The 20642-nt window shown below is 40.8% G+C and overlaps 1 protein-coding gene across 1 annotated transcript; it reads left to right on the top strand.

The window, feature by feature from the left end:
- The first annotated feature begins 11244 nt into the window (after positions 1-11244).
- LOC112941875 (uncharacterized) lies at positions 11245-20158 on the top strand. Its single transcript, XM_069291060.1, has 6 exons — positions 11245-11409; positions 11883-12323; positions 12843-14237; positions 14511-16465; positions 16711-18902; positions 18957-20158. The coding sequence occupies exons 1-6, from the start codon at positions 11245-11247 to the stop codon at positions 20156-20158; spliced, it is 7350 nt and encodes a 2449-aa protein (XP_069147161.1).
- The last annotated feature ends 484 nt before the right edge of the window (positions 20159-20642 follow it).

The following is a 20642-nucleotide window of genomic DNA, read 5'->3' on the forward strand; positions in this document are numbered from 1 at the left end:
CTTAAGAGGCTTTGTAGATATATGTATATTCTTCAGTTGTGTCTTATAAATTTGTATCCTCAAATGCCAAGTCTTGTATATAAGTTTTGGGTCTAGTTATTTTTGTTCCTATTTCTGCATCTGATATGAACTTGTCATACAATTGTTATATTATATCCATAATAATCATAGGTTATAGGTTGATTTCTCAGGACTTTTTGGGCATCGGGTGTCTATCCGTCTTAATGGGATGTGAGGTATGACAAAAGTAGTATCAGTGCATTTCATGCACGGAAGTCTACAAAGACAATCCTGTGTAGAGTCTTGCTTATGGATGTGTCTTGCACCACATTTATAAACACGAGTCTACGAGACATGTAGAGGTTGTCTCCTTTCTTTCTTTTCTTAGTTTGTGCGATTGAACACAAGTTTTAGGTGAATCATGTCTAATTTCTAAAACTTTTTTATCATAGAAATGATGTTAGTTAAGAGAAGGAGTAAAAATACTAGTAAAAGATTACATGTGGCTGCCCAAGAAGGGAGTATCCAACCACCACCTAGTCAACCTGTACAAATTGTGGCTGAAGATGAGTCTCTATCACAGACTTCTGCGACGCCTCGATCTCCTAAAGAACTAAGGAAAGAAGTTGAACCTGAAGAACCTCCTCTTAATGATACGGAGCAAGATTTGATAAATATAGTCTATTTATTGACTCATATAGTTACTGGTCATGGACAAAGGCAAGAAGTTCCAATTACATGTGCTATTGGTGTATATGGAGTACCTAGAATAAGGATATGTTATTTCATAACTTGTACCCTCCCTTATTCACTACGTCATATCCTAATAAAGATCCGTAAGACTTTACAGATCAGATAAAATGCACTCTTGATATTTTCCATGTAAGTGGTAAAAAAGCAATAGAGCTAGAAATAATTATATTAAATTGTGTGTCTACATTGTGATATGAAGCATGGAAGCAATTTAGGGGAACAAATGCACCTTCAGCTACGTGGAAAGAGTTCAAGATGGAATTCTTTGACCAGTATCTTTCATTGAAGATATGAGAGGCCCTTACAGATTAATTAATAAATTTCCACCAAGGGGGTATGAGCGTAAGAGAGTACAGTATAATATTCATTTCCTTTACAGGATATGCTCATAATGTAGTAGCTACCATGGACGATAGAGTTCATCTATATGTGAATATATTAGATCCTTATCTAGTTAGACACTATACCATTGCTTCATTGAATAAATATATGTATATAGCAAGGATGCAAGTCTTTATGCCAATGTTGGACGATCAAAGTCATAGAAGAAGGATACAATAGTTGAAAATAGGTCATTCTATTAGGGAAAAATTCATAGGGCAATTTACACTATCCCAAGGAGAGTTTAGGCCTCGGCTCTCATAAATACCACCTAGGCCGTTATCTTTCTACGTTACTGCTAATGCTTCACCACTATTCCAAGGGTTTAGGGGCAATAAATTTTGACAAAGAAGTGAAAACCAAGGCTCAGATATAGGGAATCATCAAAAGCAGAGAAGTACTACTCAATCAAGGCCTCCTGGATAACCTTGTAGAAAATGTGGATGTGATAAAACCACACACTTGAAGTTAGGACAAATCTAGTATTGTGAACGGCATACATGACCTCATGGAGGCCTTGTAAAAGCCATTTTGTATCATTCATTAAAAAAATCATATTAAAAGTCGTACGGAATTTAAACTTTTCACAAATATTTGCATAGTTTTTAAAATATATTTCATATAAAATCATAGGAAATACTAAGTATTATTTCATCAAATTGTAGACACAAGAGTACTTGCGAAATGTCCTATATATAATAGAAATATAGTACTACTAAGTCTATTACAATACTTCGATATATAAAATAAAAGAAATCTATGTTCTTGAAACAAATGAGAAGATACTTCAATTTACTTGAGTGATATTCTAATAAAAGATTAGATCTCCAAAAGCACCATTACGTACAAATCACATTAGAAATAGATAAAAGCATGGAATTAGTAAAATTACATGTACTAAGTAGGACATAATACATAAAAATAGTTACAATGGACTTTTATTGAAAATATGCTTCTTTTGACTAAAAAATCATATTATAATCCTAAGAACCACATCTAAAAGCTTAGATACACATAAGAACTAATTTAAGCAATTTATAACATTTTTAAGAACAACTTCACATTAAGAAAGTTCACCATTACAGTGAACTCCTTCACTGTTACAGTAAAGTATATAAGCTTGACATAGAGCACTAAAAGCTATCCTAAGACTTACTCAAGTAAGACAAAGTGATACCATCCATACTTCTGGGAACACATAAATGATCCTTAACACAACCTATAATAAGATATACACACTTAGAATACACCAACATATGAACATGAGATTCTCCTACCAAAGGTGATTCTATGTTTGACATGTGTGAGTTGTGAAGGAACGATCCATATAATCCCTTTGATACACACTTAACATATCCTTTATTCTACCTAGGATACGATCATTATAACTTAACACAATAGTTTTCACATAATATGACATTCTTCTCCCAAAGGTTATCAAAATACCTACTCAAGTAAATCAAAAAGAGAATGTCCATGATTGACCTCTTCAAGATTACCTAAGTAATCCTTATGACTACCTATGTTTGTATCATGTCTACATAATAAAAAGAAAATTTGCTCATTAATCACATAACGATACATCTTACTCTAGTTTTCTTCTAAAGTAGAGCTTCTTCCCATAACATACTTGCTTAGTGCTAGACATTGTTCTGATAAAGTAATTGACATTAAAGGATCACATGAATAGGTTCCACATCTAGTTCATAAACTAATCACATTAACCTTACCAAGACGTCCACTAGCGCTAACATACATTGGCGACAAAGCTAGCTCATCATGACTTTCCTAAGCATGATATGATATCGTTCCATCTAATCAACCCTAAGTCAATCATTAATTACATTAACGATACCATTATATCTCTCGACTTTAAAGTTCATAACCATACTACTAGGGTCAAGGTTCCACGTACATGACCTTCTTAACAACATTTAAGGTCTCATATATCATTCATTCATACATGACAAGGGTTCACTAAGTTTACCTATTAAATACATATCATAATCCACATGTCACTCATACATGTATCAAGTAAGGGATACAAGTCCACTAAAACAAGACACCACATACTTCACCTTATTAGATATAACATATCTTTCATTGAAGCGCCTAGGAATGACCCTTATCGTCTTTATGCCATCCTATACATTACTATAACATCATAAATATAACCATCATAAGCTCATATAGTCAAGTAAGTTTAACCATCCATCAACTTTATGACTACTCACCTAATTATATAGTCATAGTCTATCATGATTACATAACAACATCAAACATTCATATTACTAGCATTTTGGTATATATTATTATACTTCACATAGGAAAATATAAAAATCATCATAGTACTTCAAGTATTGCCAACAGGGCAATGATCATACAATGACATAAAGTAACGTCGAGAAGGACACATCAATTTCTAGTAAAGCATATAAACTGCAACCATAAGTGGACCATACCAATCATAATATAAATCAAGTCTAATTAACATAGATTAAAGAGAATTAGGGTAGATCAACACTTATCCATTCTCACAACTATAATATATAGCTAAATCAGTCTATTTAATATCATAAGACCCTTACCCATGGCTATGAAAACAAATTCAATAAAGAAACTATAATACTCAATGAATATAAGTAAATTAAATATAATTTTTTCAATCTAAGACCAATTGTAATCAATTAATAAAAATTCTTGCATCATTCAATAGCCCAATGAAAACTACACTACAATTCATAAGCATTAGGGCAATATAACTTAACCCATAAATTAGTCAAAAAGTATGGTTCAACAATTACATGGTTTAATAGGTTAATTGAGTGAAAATAATCTAATTAAAAAATATTTAATCAATACTAAATGTTGTAAAACCTTTAATGAATGAACCCATGGATAAATCATGAAATTGGACAAGTTCATCTTTGAAAACATTAGAAAAAACTCTTTGAATTTTGGGCTCCTTCACGAATAGAGTTTCAAGTATAAAAAACATACCTCAATGATATTAATACAAAACTTTCATGAAGAATCACCACTAAACTATTAACTCCTAGCTCTTTCTTGATTTTTCGCTCAATAGAGTTCTAGAAAATTTCTAATAGAATATGAGTTCCAATTTTCATGAATGAATTCTTCTAAGTGTTTAAGGCTTATAAACCTTTTTAAAATACCTAAACTACCCTTAATTAACCTCTCTTTGTCTTATTTTTACGTGGGGTGAATTTACAACTTCTACCCTAGAATTCACACTTCAACCAACAGACCGTCCTGCTTTGGGTAGTCTTGGCTCTTGCTCAGGGTCCTTACTCAATGACTATTTCTTTGTCCTAGGTGACTTTCACCAAAATGTTTCCAACCTCAATATGTTCCTATAAGATTTTAGGACCTCTCACATCAATTTCATCCACACTGATCACATAATGCTATTTGCAAAAACCCACAAGGTCTTTCAAGGCAAACATTTCGAACGTCATACACGTTCTTTGACGTTTGACATCCAAACTTCCTGAAAATTTACACACTACCTTTAAACAGTATAAAAAATCATATAATTACCTCATTAACTCATTAAACAAACATATAAGAACAATTCAAATCATGAGACACATAGGTGACTTAGTCGTCGAATGTCTTAGTCATCCATTAACGTTTCGCTTTCAAATCACCTAAAACTCTAGACTGTGCCTCAATAGCACATTATTGATAATAGGATCTTATAAAATCATTAAAATCATGTAAGGTGTTAACTTCACCTCGATCGTTTTCGAGGTATTACAATCTCCCCCACTTGGACAACATTCGTCCTCGAATGACATTTGCCAGTCTCAAAAAACATCCAAGAATAGAGATTCTATTAGCATCTCATGATAATACTACATAAAAAATTATACCAAACAAACATCTATGAAAACATAAATTTCACATAATCAAGAGCATCACCACACAACAACAAAATAAAATAAATTCTATAAGTCATCATTCTATAAAACTCACATTCTTCTTTATAAATAGCACAAACTTATTTTATACTCAATATCATGCTAATATACATTATTTCTAGCAACCTTACAAGTATTTTTGACTAAAAAAGGGATTAGCCAAATTTTGAAGAATCTCAAAGTGTGCAAGTATTTCATCATTATAATTTGGCATATTTGAATGAAGGCTAACTCTTGAAATAATTAAGGAATATCCAGCTAGTGTCCTTGTGTGTTCTTATAAATTGAAAGATTTTCCCTAAATGATGCAGGTTTATGAAAGCTAGTCTAGTGCTAGGAATTGAAGCTATGTAAAATAACTTCCTGTTTTTGTAATGTTTGTGGTGTGATTTACCATTTTGACTTCATTAGGAAGTAGATATGAGCATGCTATGGTTTAAAGTTGAAAAATTCTAATTTAAAATGAATTTTCTTTTGTGCATTGCTTGTGTATGAATTCATAAGACTCATAAATGATTGATCAAAAGGAAATTCCTCCTTAAACATAGCTAAGCATGGTATGATTGAATATGGCCTTCATGGAATTATGTCGAAGTTATAAATATACAAGTTGATCTACTTGACTCAAGTTTATTTACATTGAATTATTAGTGCTTAGTTATTTCTTGACTGATGTTGAACTTTCCTATATGTGAATAAAAAGTTTTTGCATATTGATCTTCTAAGTAATTGAAATGTTAGACCATGTTATGATTAGAACAATGATGTTCCTTCTATAAACATGAAAAATGTAACACCCTAAAACAAACTAATGTGAACTTGAGCTTCATATTTTTTTTCTTGAGTTATTTCTCTCAATGAGAGTTACATTAGTGTCATTAGTTAGTTGTTGACACCCAATTTTGACCCTCGTCGGTATAAGTTAATTAGTTTTTTAAATCTTGCAAAAATAAAATATATGTACATATATACATATATGTATATACATGTATGTATATGTATATATGTATATCTTAAACCCATTCCTTTACCCATCAGCCCACTCTTATTCCCAGGCCCAAAAACCCCTCAACCCAACACTAACTTAAATATCCCAGGCCCAAATCCCTCATGCCAGCCCACTAGAATAATTCCTAATCCAGCCCACACCAATTACTCCCCTCCGTCCGGCCCACCTAAAATCGACCCAACCCTTTATTATTTAAACCGACCCAGCCCAGTCCCCTAATAACCCGGACCCGACCCGCGACCCCCTTCCCTTCTCTTCTTCCCCAGACCAACGCCCACCTAATTCCCAGAAAGAAACCCAGAAAACGCAGAGAAAGTAGACCCCGTCGCGTCTCTCCCCGCGTCTCCCTCACGTCTTCTCTCCTCTCCTTCCCTCTCTCCCGCGTCTCCCCCACGCGAGCTTCCCCTCTCGACAGAACCCAGAAACACAGACGCCAAAAATCCCCAAGCCAGCCACGCTCTCTCGCTCTCTCCCTCAATCTCCCCACGCTCTCGTCTCCCTCACGCGACCTCCCTCCCTTTCCCTTTCCCTTTCCCTTTCTCTCCCCATCCCATCGCAGCCTGCAAAAACGCAGAAAAACAGAACCCCCCAACAACCCCACGTTCTTCTCCTTTCCCTCTCCATTTCGCGACTCGCCAACAACCCCGCAGAGACCCATACCCTGCCGCTGTCGAGCAGGTCTGCAACACGCAAGTCGTCGCTGTCAAGCAGGTCTGCAACACGCAATGTCGACCATGTGGGTTTGACCAAGGGAATTTCGAATTTCGAATTCAAATGGAAGCCTAGCATCCCTCTATAAATACCCTCCTTTTTCAGTCTGAAAGGGGATTTTTTTTTGGGGGTTCAAATTTCGGAGAAGTAGAATTGGTTTGGAATTTCGGGCGAAATTTTAATTGGAACTTTGTCGAAAACTTTGTTTGTTCGTCTGTTGTTGGATTTTTAGTCGAAAGATTATTGGAAAGAAGAGAGGGAGAGAGTCACGTAGCTCAAGAGACTGAAGTTACGATTCTGTCCCCTTGGCTTGTCGGGTCGTTTTCAAAACAGTTTGGAGCTCATTTCGGTCGTGGAAGCTCGTCCCTGCTCTGTTCCTCGTCTCAGCCGCTGCTCCGAAGAAGGTAATCGTCCTCTTAAGTTTTTCTTCGTCCTGTCCACTCAGCATGTTGTTTCAATCATGAAGTCGCTTCTGATTATTACGTTATCCATCGTTTTTCCTTCTTTCTTCGTGTTCATGGATGCCGGTTCATTTGTTATTGCATTCGTTATGATGTTCTTTTGTTTCATGACATGTAAATGATTTTTCTTGTCTGGCTGTTTTTGGGATTTTGTGAGTGATGATAGTTCTTCGATAGTAGTTCGGAATAGTTGTAATCGATGTGGATTTTCTTGTTGTCTAGCTGTTTATGGGTAGGTCATTGTTTCTACATTGAATGACCGATATATGGAGATTTTCATTGTCGGCGTTTCGTAGGAATGCCGGCCTCGCCTTGTTCGCTTAATCTCTAATATAGTGAAATTTGGATTTCATCTGTTTGTCTATCAAGCTTTCAAATAGGAATCCTGTCAGCATGTTTCGTCGTTGTATCATAATAGTCTGATAAGGAAGATATGTGTGTTCTTATTGGGTCCATATTTGTATCACGTAGCAATTTTCTCGTTTATTTCTTCTACATGACAAATGAGTCGATATGTTTGCTCAAAATCTCTTCTACAGTTGTGTTAGGCCTGGTTTCTGTTATGTCTATTATCATTCTTCATGAGGCTTTGGTAGTCTGTGCTGTCCTTGTAGCCACTCATTACGGAACACCAACTAGGCTTTTTCAATGCCTTGTTTGGCTCCCGTGGGTTTGTTTTGTGTTTGTGTTTATTGCTTTCAAATTATAAGCGAGCTTAGACTATCTTTGGTTCGTGTTGGAACCTCATGCTTGTTTGGTTTTGATTTAAATTTTTTGGAGATCTTATTTGATATTGGTAGCAAACTTTTATGTGCACTTAAGATTGAAGTAGCATAATTGTCAACTTGGTAATCCGGAGCTACTGTTTGGTTTGCTATTCCAGCATGTTGCAAGTCTGTGAATGTTAATTTATTCATGTTATTTTGGGGATATTTCACCATTGATGTTGACAATTGATATGGCCTTGCATGTTGAGAATTAATGAATCTTAAAGTTAGTATGTTTGCTAATCTCGGGATATTTTGGTTGGTTTCTTGTTTTTATTTTTGATTAGAGTTCTATGTCTTTATTATGTTTCGTCCGAAACTCATCTGATTTATTTTTGTCGTTTTGTATGCTAACTCATTTCTCCTTCATTGCATGGGAAATTTCCTTTTGAGTCCGTTATGGGACTCCGCTTTGCCCTCACATTTCGGAGGAGTCGATAAGGCTCAAAATTCTTCTATCTCGAGTCAAACCATCAAGACAGGCAAAATTTGCAATCGCGAAGATTGAGGAACTTGAAGCAATCGATTAGAAATTTCTTTATGTTATATATTTGTATTCTATTTATTTTGTAATGGGCATAAGCCCTCGCCGCTTTACTTTCTCGTTTTTTTTATTATTTAGATTAGGACAGGTGCATGAGTTAAAAACCCAAAAACAGGTGGGTCCAAACTCGGTCAAGGCGAAAAGAACCCGAGCTTGGACCCAAATCTCCCTCTCTCTCTCTCTCTCTTTGCTACTTGTTTATGTTATTTTGAATGCCGATAGCTTAGGATCAGAAAACTCCAAACCCCATCGAAACGCCTTCTATTTTATCAAATTCTTAAACTAAAACGGAATCTCAAAACGATAAATGTTTCAACTCGTAAATTCTTCTAAAACTCTCTAAAGGTCAAAAATTCAAATTCTACAAGGAATTTGCAAGATAATTTCAAAAGTTGGTAAAGTTCGGCTAGACAATTTTTTTAATAATCTTAACTTCAAAACAAAAATTCGCAAAAAAAAAAAATAGTCAAATAAGTTAATCGTCGGAAAACCGTATTTAACGGAGTGTCTTAGGTGCCTTACACCTTCCTAAGACACTAATAAGAATCCCGAACCCTTAAAAAATATTTCAAAACAATTTTTCTGTTTAGGTTGTTTAGAAACAAAGTTTTCTTGATTTTTCTTAAAAATTAAGTGGCGACTCCTAAAAATCGAAAATAAACTCTTTTCGAAAATCACCCCTTTTTTCGATAAAACAGAAATGGCGACTCCGCTGGGGACTTGGAGGATTCTAACCTTAAGATTAACGTATTTGATTATTTGTGATTAACTGTTTAAATGTTTAAATTGTTTAGATTTTTAAACTGCTGCATACATAGCATACATACTTCCGTCAAACGACATTTTTACATTTTCCACTAAAGGACGATTATGCGGGTTCGCAGTCGTTCGTTAACCAAAAATCTTCTCGGGGCACCCTGACGAGTGTAGTTGATTACTTGATAGTCAACGATCGTTAATTGTCCCAGCCCAAGTAGTCCGCTTGGGTTACCCATTCCACTCTAAATACAACCCACTCTTAGTCAAACTAGGATAGAGCGAAACCAAATCCCGAAAATAGCGCATTGGCCTAAGATGACCCGACAACCAAGGAGTGTCGGGACCATTAGAAAAGTCCACCTTGAGTCCAAAGAGCCTGCGGCTCGATAGGACGCTCATGTTTGTTGTTTAAATTTGAAGGATGTATTGCGTGTTTAACGAGTTGTTGTATCGGGGGGATTGAAAATTAACTAGTTGTATGTTTTTGTAGATGTCAAGTCAGTTCCTTCACTTCAAAATGGTCACCCAGGCACCCGACATTCTTCGAGTATGGTGGGGAAATCTTAAGGAGTGTCAAAAGAGAGAAATCTCGATTTACTTGGGTCACCTACCTTCGATAATGGACTTCAAGGTATGGCCCACATTTATCGAGGTCATCACCCGATTTTGGGACGATGATAAAATGGTCTTTCGATTTGGAGATGTCGAAATAACGCCCACACTAGAAGAGATCAAAGATTGCCTTGACTCGATTGGGACGTGTGGCAAAAGGAAAAAGCGTCCCGATCATCACATTCTCTTACCAGATAGGCCAACCAAGAACGAATTGAGGGATATGCTATTCCTAGTGAATGCAGATTGGTTAGAGACCAACAACATTCCGCTGATGAGGTTTTTCGAGAGGTGGGGGCACGACAATTATTTTAGATTGTTCCCGGACGAATTTCATGATCACAGTACTTGGAGGCAAACCCAAGCTATCGCTTTCTCCGCATGCCTCTTGGGAACTATGGTGTTCCCTAAAGACGAAGGAAAAGAGATCGACACCAGAGTAGTGATGGTAGTGAATGCCATGTTCAGAGGAGTCGGTAGAAAATCTGAAGAAAAGAAATATTTCTGTTTGGCCCCAGTCATCTTGTCCGACATTTACCGATCTTTGAGCCTGTGCAAGAATGGTTTTCCGTTTTTCCAAGGTTGCAACATCTTACTTCAATGGTGGTTGACGGAACATCTATGCAAAAGAGACAACCCCCAGCTACAGGGTTTGGCCGAACCAAGTCAAACAAGTCCTCTCGATAATTATGAGTTCTACTTGAGTATCCGTAAATTTCCAATTCACACCACCAGGGATGCGTGGGCAAAGGTGTTTTACAATTTGAAAGAAGGAGACATACAATGGGTATTACCGAGCTTCAGGTCTCAGATGATAGCAGCCCAAGGGGCCAAATTGCCATTTTTAGTCCTTCCCGGCATCAGAGGATTGCGTCCTTACAACCCGACACGAGTAATGCGGCAATTTGGGAAAGTCCAAATCATACCCGCCCAAGGAGATGCCAGCTCTTTCATTGTTGATTACAACGGGAAGGACAAAATACCTTTCGCTAAAATTATCCTCCAGGAATGGGCCGGACGTGTCAACATGAAGTGGGAGGTCACCGAAGATAGGTATGGAGCTGGGTATGTCAACGAATATAAGACATGGTTGCATAATAATTTGCATGGTGTAGTGGATCCGACACCACGCACGAGTCGGAAAATCGAAGACGTGGAGACAAGGCTTCAGATTCACGCGTACCATTTTCAGCAAGAGTGGGACCGGAGGGAGCAGGAATTCTATAAGAAAGAATAGGAATTTCAACAAAGGGAGCAAGCGTACCAACTCCGGGAATTAGAAAATCAGAGGGTTTTAGCCGTAATGTCACAAGAATTAGCTGACACAAGGACTTGTCTAGTGCGTTTGGACACTATCTTGGACGAGCAGATGAACACCTTACAAGCCGTACCAACATCTTCCAAAGCTGCGTTCGCTGAGCCATACGTGTTCACCAGCAAATGCATTATCCGAGAAGAAGTGGAGAAGGCCAGAAGAGGAGCTGGATCATCGACCTTTTAACTCCCCTGCGTGGGATTGATTTTATATGTGTATTTGCACTACATCCCCTTCCCAAGATATATCCCGTTTAATTTTGATTGTGTAATGAACGCTATGACATCTAGTGAAATTTGTTTCGGGGGTACAATTACTTATTTAAATGGCGCAATACATCCTTCAGATCGCTAGGCCTACCCTTGGCACAAAAGGGTCACATGCATGTTTAGGACACGATATATTTGTTTAAATGTTTATGTGTTATGTTGCTTTGATTGAGGATATCGTAAACCCACTCCCAGCCAAAATTCAAAAGAGTATACAGAAGCCAACATTACAAATGTCCGACCAAAATTCCCGAGTCTCAAGTTTCTCACACAAAATCCATACCATAAATCCTAAATACCGCTCTATCATCTCAGGAAAGTCGAATCACCGCTATGGACAAAAGCAAGAACGTCTAGACGGAGCTCACTGAGGAGGAATTGCGAAGAAAGATCGAGCGAGTCACTCAAGAGATTCAGAGGGTTAAGGAGGAAGGACTCAAAGTAGACGTTACCACGGCGATCTACAAAGCTGCGGTCACAACCTTGGATGAAGATCTGGCATCACAGATAAAGAGAAAGAAGGAGGTTGAGATGGAAACCGAAAGCCTAAGGAAAAGGTTGAACTTGCTTCGTTTGGAGATACACGAAGGAAAGGCGAGAGAGGCGAAGATAGATATCGAGACTGCCGTAGCGTTGGCCAGAAACGCGGCGCTCGACGAGGAATTGGCGACCCATAGCGACCCAAAGGGCGGAAAATACCTCGCCCATGATCTGGGAGCAGATAACAGTGGCCCCGACCGTGAAGTGACTGAGGAGGATGATGAAGAAGAAATCGTCTACAAGCCTCCATTTTTGACTGTCTGAAAGGAAAGGAATGACGCAGCCACAAGACAAGAAATCTCCAAATGTGGTCTTCTAGAAATCTCAATGTTGTTTTTCAATTCCCTTGTAATCACAACGAAAGAATGAATGGAAAATTTTCATCCTAAAATCCGAACTACGTTGGGCCTGATTTCTCCTCGTGAGATACGTAGGCAGCCTTCCCAGCCCGGCCCCTATCACAGAAATTTTCATTCTCCTCCATGTTTCGGAGATACGAAGATAAGATCAACGGACGTCGCAAAGCAGCTGCAAGAAGACCATAGCTCAACGTGATTCAGATTTCCCAAGATAGCGCCAAACAAACAAATTCCTGTTTGTTCAAAATATATATCCATCCTTATTCGTGGGTTAAGATATCCTCAAACAAAACGACTTGTGTGTTTATCTGTTTTATGTGCGATATTATACATTTTGTACTCTGGATATGCACTAACAAATTTGCCTTTGAGTTGTTTTTACATCTCAGGTACCTTTTACTGATCTGTGTCGATAAAGCTGGCAGATCATCCTTACTTCACCAGATCGAAAGGTCCTACAGATTCCTTCCCTCGATCAAATTCAGACAAAGGAAAAACAGTTATGGGAGACAACAATGACGAAGTGCGTCTTACTGACGTTGTGGTGGCTCAGCCCACTGTAGTGGAACAGAACGAATTGATCATGCAGCTGATGCAACAGATTGCTGAAATGAAAGTTGAAATGCAACGGAGACAGGATGCGCCTCCACCTGGATTTGGTACTAATATTGCTGATGCAAGACCTCCGGTCTACTTCCCTTCATCAAACATAGATCCAACTCAGAACCAGCCTTCTACACCTATGCATAATCCGTCTGTGATTGACCTCACAACCCAAAACCCTCAATACGCTTCTGCATCTTACCAAACTCCTTCACCTCTTCCAAATAACCACCCTCAAATACCACCCCATCCTCAGAATACTCAAACTGCCCCACCGCCACAAAATCAAAACCAAACTCAAACTGCCTTCAATACCCAAGCATTTCATCCGCATTTGAGCCAGAACACCAATCCTCAGGCCTACCCACAGAACTACCAGACCGCCCAAAACGTTCCAAGTCCCTCTATAGCTCCACCCCTCCCCAAAAGAACCACCTTCCAAGTTCCCGTTCCTGCCGAGCACGAGGTGCACGGTTCTGAGTTGGATCACTATGAAGAACAGGAAAGAGAATGGAAGGCGAAAGAAGAAGTGAAGATCGATATAAAGGAAGAAATCAAAAGGGCTATGAAAGAGCTGCAGTGCATCCCAGACGCCGTCGGACTTAGCTACGCAGAATTGTGCATCCATCCAGATTTGAACCTTCCCGAAGGTTTTAAAATTCCGAAGTTTGACACCTTCGGAGGAGCAGGCAATCCTATGGCGCATTTGAGAGCGTATTGTGACCAGCTCGTGGGAGTTGGCAGGGATGAGGCCTTGTTGATGCGGCTTTTCAGCCGAAGTCTGTGTGGGGAGGCCCTCGAGTGGTTTACTTCACATGAAACCAGGCAGTGGCCCAGTTGGAATGCATTGGCTAAGGACTTCATTGACCGATTCGCCTACAATGTTGAAATAGTGCCCGATCGGTATTCTCTAGAGATAATAAAGCAGAAACCAACTGAAAGCTATAGGGAATTTGCCTATAGGTGGAGGAAAGAAGCGGCGAGGGTAAGGACACCCATGACCGAGAAAGAGATTGTGGAAGTGTTCGTGCGGGTACAGGAGCCTGAGTACTATGATCGAATCATGTTGCTGGTCGGAGCTAAATTCGCTGAGATAGTCAAAGTTGGTGAGACTATCGAAGATGGTCTAAAATCGGGGAAGATAGCCCGTGTATCTGCGTCGCCTGGGTCTTCAGGATTGATAAGAAAGCGAAGAGAGGAAGTTGCCGCTGTCTCGTATGGGGAAAGAAAAACCCCTAGAAACCCGTCACATTCCCAAGATCGTTCCAGGCCTTCCCCAAAGTCTCACCGATCCTAATACCCACAATCCAATCATCCTAATAACCACAATACTGTCCCCACCTATCAGAATGCTCAAATTTCGTCGTACCAAGGTCCACCCTCCAATCTCCAAAATTTTTCTCCCATATTCCCAAATTACCCTCAACCATACCCGATCCCATCCCCTTATCAGAATATTGCTCCCGACTGTGCCAACGTACAGTCGAGCTACCGACCACCTCCGCCCACTTATCAAGTCCGAGCTCCATTATACCAGGACCCCCTCCCGAATTACCAAGCTCCAATGCCAAATTTCCAGGCAAACCCTTATCCCCGGAGCCAAGCTCCTCGTACAAATACCCAAAATTATCAGCGGGTGCCTCCCCCTCGGCAAAGCGGTTATGATAATTCCCGTCCGAGATTTGAAAAAAGGCCTTCAAGGAACTTTACCACACTTGCTGAAAGCCGGACCAAACTATTTGAGAGGCTAGCCGCAGATGGATACATCCACCCTGTGGGGCCCAAACCCGGGGATGTTAACTCGAAGTTCTACAGGCCAGATCAAAGGTGTGCTTATCATTCCAACAGTGTTGGACATGACACGGAAGATTGCATCAACCTCAAGCACAAAATCCAAGACCTGATCGATCAGGAGGTAGTTTCTCTTCAACCGGCAGTGCCAAACGTCAACACGAATCCGTTGCCGAATCATGGAGGTGACAACCTTAATATGATTGAAACGGATGAAGACGGGTGTGGAACGAAGATGATTACCCCTATTATGCATGAGGACTTGGAAAGGGCTGTCGCTTCTTTAAGCGTCAAAGAAAGGAGGAAGTTTGTTATTCTGACACCTGCAAAGGCTGTTGCCTTGGTGCCTTCGAAAACCCTCGTTAAGCCCAAATTTGTCATTGAAACTGCCGTGGCCCAAGGCATGACCAGGTCCGGAAGGTGCTACACTCCTGATGAGCTTACTCTCGGAGGACAGAAGAAGGACCATGCTAAGAGGCCGATAAGCGAGGGGGAAGCAGAGGAATTCTGGAGAAGGATGCAACCTAAGGACTATTCCATCGTCAAACATTTAGAGAAGACTCCGGCTCAGATCTCCGTGTGGGCCCTGCTGATGAGCTCTCAGTCCCACAGGCAGGCCTTAATGAAAGCTCTTGATGATACATACGTACCCTCAGGTACAAGTAGTGATAACGTGGCCGCTATGATTCATCAAGTCATTCGGGGGCACCGGATCAGCTTTTGTGACGATGAGTTGCCAGTCGAAGGAAGATCCCACAACAAAGCGCTACACATTACCGTGATATGTCGTGGAAAGGTTGTCAATTGTGTTTTGGTAGATGATGGGTCCGGTTTGAATATTTGCCCATTGACGACGTTGAGGCAACTAAATTTTGACCTTGGGCAACTGGAGCAGAATCAGGTCAATGTAAGGGCATTTGATGGTGTGCAAAGAGACACCTTAGGGGCTGTGACTTTGACCCTTCAAATGGGCCCCGCAGAGTTCAGTGCGCAATTCCAAGTATTGGACATAGACACTAGCTACAACCTTCTTTTGGGAAGGCCGTTTATCCACATGGCTGGAGCCGTCCCCTCTACTCTCCATCAGATGATGAAGCTTGTGTGGAAAAATGAAGAGTTAGTGATTCACGGCGAGGGAAGTCGCTCGGGCAAGCAGGTGTCGGTCATTGATGAGATGCCGCAAGGCGCAGACTTTTACACGGTGGAGCTGGTGAATGCCACCAACGAAGATTTGGCCCTCAACTCCATGCCAACCGTGTACAAAATGATAGCCACGATGATGCTGCAAAATGGGTTCGAGCCAGGTTTCGGATTGGGAAGAGATTCCCAAGGAATTATTGAGCCTGTTCCGGTCCTTGCTCAGGGATCAAAGTATGGTTTGGGGTACATCCCCACAGACGATGATATGAAGATGAAGAGGAGAAGGGATCAAGAGTTGACTAAGCCGATCCCGCATCTCTATCACTCCTTTCCAATTCGGGAGCATGCCGAGCCTGAAGACGACGGGGAAGGAATCTGTGACCTGTTCAAGGAGATCAATGCCGTCATAGAGGAGGAGGCCGAGCCAGCTGGCTTTCGCGATGCTGAACCGGGGGAGATGCTGAAGAACTGGACGTCCACACCAATCCTGATGTCCCGGACTTTTGGGTAGAAAGGAATTATTTTGTGCATGCCAAAATCGGTGGTCGTTCGGAAGAGGCCCGAGACCCACCATTTCTGCATTTTCTTAATTTTGAATTTTGTTATGATTGTTTAAAGGGCGACATGGCCTTGCGCCATGACCCAACTTTGCATCTTGATTCAATTTAAATGAAAGCCTCCTTATTTTGTCTTTGTTTATTCGATTGCTTGTTATAATTTACTTTTCTAATTTTGTCTGTTTATGATTTCAGTAACGTAAGTTACAGACCTGCCAACGTCATGTCATGTCATGAGCTAAACGAACAAAATGAGGTAAATGACGATGAGGCTGACGACTACGACGAAGAAAGTGGGGAACCAGACTATGTAGTAGAAGAGTTTCGACAGTTCGAGAATCAACATAAACCGAATCTGGAGGAAACAGAGACGGTAAATTTGGGAGATTCAGAATGTGTCAAAGAGGTTAAGATCAGCACTAACCTGAATGAAACTCAGAAGGAGAGCCTGATTCATTTGCTTGCCGAATACAGCGATGTGTTTGTTTGGAAGGTCAGTGACATGCAGGGGCTGAGTACCGATGTCGTATCTCATAAGCTGCCTATCAACCCAGGGTTCGAGCCAGTGAAGCAAAAGACTCGGAAATTCAAGCCTGAGTTGAGTTTGAAGATTAAGGAGGAAATCACCAAGCAGATAGAGTCCCGGTTGGTAGAAGTAACGCAATATCCCACCTGGTTGGCGAATGTCGTTCCGGTCGCCAAGAAAGATGGAAAAATCAGGATTTGCGTTGATTACAGAGATCTCAACAAGGCTAGTCCAAAGGATAATTTCCCGTTGCCAAATATCCATATTCTGATTGATAACTGTGCCAAACATGAGATGCAGTCATTTGTGGATTGTTACGCAGGTTATCACCAGATTTTGATGGATGAAGAAGACGCGGAGAAAACAGCCTTCATCACACCTTGGGGGGTATATCACTACAGGGTGATGCCGTTTGGGCTCAAAAATGCTGGTGCCACTTACATGAGAGCCATGACGACTATCTTCCACGACATGATTCACAAGGAAATTGAAGTGTACGTGGACGACGTCATAATTAAATCCCGCGAGAGTTCGTATCATTTGGCACACCTGCGAAAATTCTTTGAACGTTTGCGTAGGTACAACTTGAAGCTCAATACCGCCAAGTGTGCTTTTGGAGTCCCAGCTGGGAAATTGTTAGGGTTTATAGTCAGCAGAAGAGGTATTGAGCTCGACCCTTCCAAGATCAAAGCAATTCAGGAGTTACCTCCGCCTAAGACGAGAAAAGAGGTGATGAGCTTCTTAGGGAGGTTAAACTATATCAGTCGGTTTATAGCACAATCGACGGTGGTATGTGAGCCTATCTTCAAGTTTCTGAAGAAAGATGCCCCAACTAAGTGGACTGAGGAGTGCCAGACCGCTTTCGACGCTATCAAGAGCTACTTGTCTAACCCACCAGTATTGGTTCCTCCGCGAGAAGGGAGTCCTTTGTTGCTATATTTGTCTGTCTCGGATAACGCCTTTGGATGTGTACTTGGTCAACACGACGAGACAGGGAAGAAGGAAAAGGCTATCTACTACATCAGCAAGAAGTTTACTCCGTACGAGTCTCGTTACACTTCGCTGGAAAGAACATGCTGTGCTCTGACATGGCTTGCCCAGAAGCTGAGGCACTACCTGTCGTCGTATACTACATATCTTATCTCCAGGATGGATCCGTTAAAGTATATTTTCCAGAAAGCGATGCCGACCGGGAAGCTGGCTAAATGGCAAATGCTGTTGAGTGAGTTTGACATCGTATACGTGACTCAGAAGGCAATAAAAGCACAAGCTTTGGCTGATCATCTTGCGGAAAATCCAGTTGATGAAGAGTATGAACCTCTCAAGACATATTTTCACGATGAAGAAGTGTCATTTGTGGGTGAAGATATCTCTGAAGATTATCCAGGTTGGAGATTATTCTTCGATGGAGCGGTGAATCACCAGGGTAAAGGTGTTGGAGCAGTCTTGGTATCAGAATCTGGTCAGCACTATCCTATGGCGGCTAAGCTACGGTTCAACTGCACAAACAACATGGCTGAGTATGAAGCTTGCATTCTCGGTTTGAAAATGGCCGTTGACATGAATGTTTACGAGTTACTGGTTATTGGAGATTCAGACCTCTTGATCCATCAAGTTCAAGGAGAATGGGCTGTGAAGAACCCGAAGATTGTACCTTACGTACAATATGTGCAAAATCTGTGTAAAAGGTTTCGCAAAATCGAGTTCAGACATACTCCCAGAATACAGAATGAATTAGCTGATGCTCTTGCCACCATCGCTTCAATGATCAAACATCCGGATATTGATTACATCGACCCGCTGGATATAGATTTGAAGGAGCATCCAGTCCATTGTTCACACGTGGAATCAGAACCAGATGGTTTTCCTTGGTATTTCGACATAAAGAGGTACTTGGAGTCTGGGACATATCCAGAAGACGCCACATCTAATCAAAAGAAGTCGATACGTCGTATGGCTCTCAATTTCTTTTTGAATGGAGAAGTCCTTTACAGGAGGACTCCAGATTTGGGTCTTTTGAGATGCGTGGATGCTGCTGAAGCCGTGAGGCTTATTGAACAGATACATGCTGGAGTCTGTGGCACACATATGAACGGGCTTACCTTTGCAAGAAAAGTCCTTCGAGCCGGTTACTTCTGGATGACTATGGAGAACGACTGTTGCAAATTCGTGCAAAAATGCCATAAATGTCAAGTGCACGGAGATTTGATAAGGGTGCCACCTCACGAACTCAATGCTATGAGTTCACCTTGGCCATTTGTAGCTTGGGGAATGGATGTCATCGGCCCTATAGAACCGGCCGCTTCCAATGGACACAGATTTATTTTGGTTGCCATCGATTATTTCACCAAATGGGTGGAAGCAGCCTCTTACAAATCGGTAACCAAGAAAGTGGTGGCCGACTTTGTCCGCAACAATCTGATCTGCCGATTTGGAGTTCCAGAATCCATCATCACGGATAACGGTGCAAATCTCAACAGTCATCTGATGAAAGAGATATGTGAACAATTTAAGATTGTTCACCGAAGGTCCACTGCTTATCGCCCTCAAATGAACGGAGCTGTAGAGGCCGCCAACAAGAACATCAAGAAGATTCTGAGGAAAATGATTGACAAGCAGCGGGGTTGGCATGAAATGTTGCCATATGCTCTACTGGGTTATCGAACGAAGGTCAGAACATCAACTGGGGCTACTCCATACTTGCTAGTATACGGAACAGAAGCAGTCGTACCTGTTGAAGTCGAGATACCGTCACTGAGGATCATCCAAGAAGCTGAGCTAAGTAATGCTGAGTGGGTTAGCAAACGGATTGATCAACTAGCTTTGATTGATGAGAAGAGGATGGTTGCTGTTTGCCATGGCCAGTTGTATAGACAAAGAATGACTCGCGCTTTTCACAAAAGAGTAAGAGCCAGAAATTTTGAAGTTGGTCAGCTGGTTCTTAAGCGTATTTTTCCTCATCAAGACGAGCACAAAGGAAAGTTCGCACCGAACTGGCAAGGTCCTTACATGGTTCGCAAAGTACTATCTGGAGGTGCTTTAGTCTTGTCAGAGATGGATGGCGCTGTATGGCCCAAGCCTATCAACTCAGATGCTGTCAAGAGATATTACGCGTGAAGTTCGTTTGGCATTTCCCATCATTTACTTGTAATCTTCTGTTTGCTTGTATTTGTTCGAATTTGAATTCTTATCCCTCTTGTAACGAACTACGTCTGACCTGAATTCTCGAGAACGAGATACGTAGGCGGCCTATGTCGGCTTCGGTCACCCCATTTATTCCCCTTGATTATTCCTTATGTTGGAACTACGTTTGACCTGATTCCTGCCTCAACGGGATACGTAGGCGCCACAACGGCTCGGTCATATACCCAGAAGATTTCCATTCCTCTCCATAATGGAAACTGGGACAGAATTGTTGAGAGGATCTCAAAAACTCATTTGAAGTTGGACTTCTTTAACAAGTCAAAACAATAGACCAAATTCTACGACCTGAACTACGTTCGACCTAAATTCTCAAGAATGAGATACGTAGGCGGCCTTTGTCGGCTTCGGTCGGTTTCTTTGTAAATTTTATTCTTGTTAATCTTTAAAAGGGGAACTA

The sequence above is a fragment of the Solanum lycopersicum genome, chromosome 11, assembly GCF_036512215.1.
Source record: "Solanum lycopersicum chromosome 11, SLM_r2.1".
Lineage (NCBI taxonomy): Eukaryota > Viridiplantae > Streptophyta > Magnoliopsida > Solanales > Solanaceae > Solanum > Solanum lycopersicum.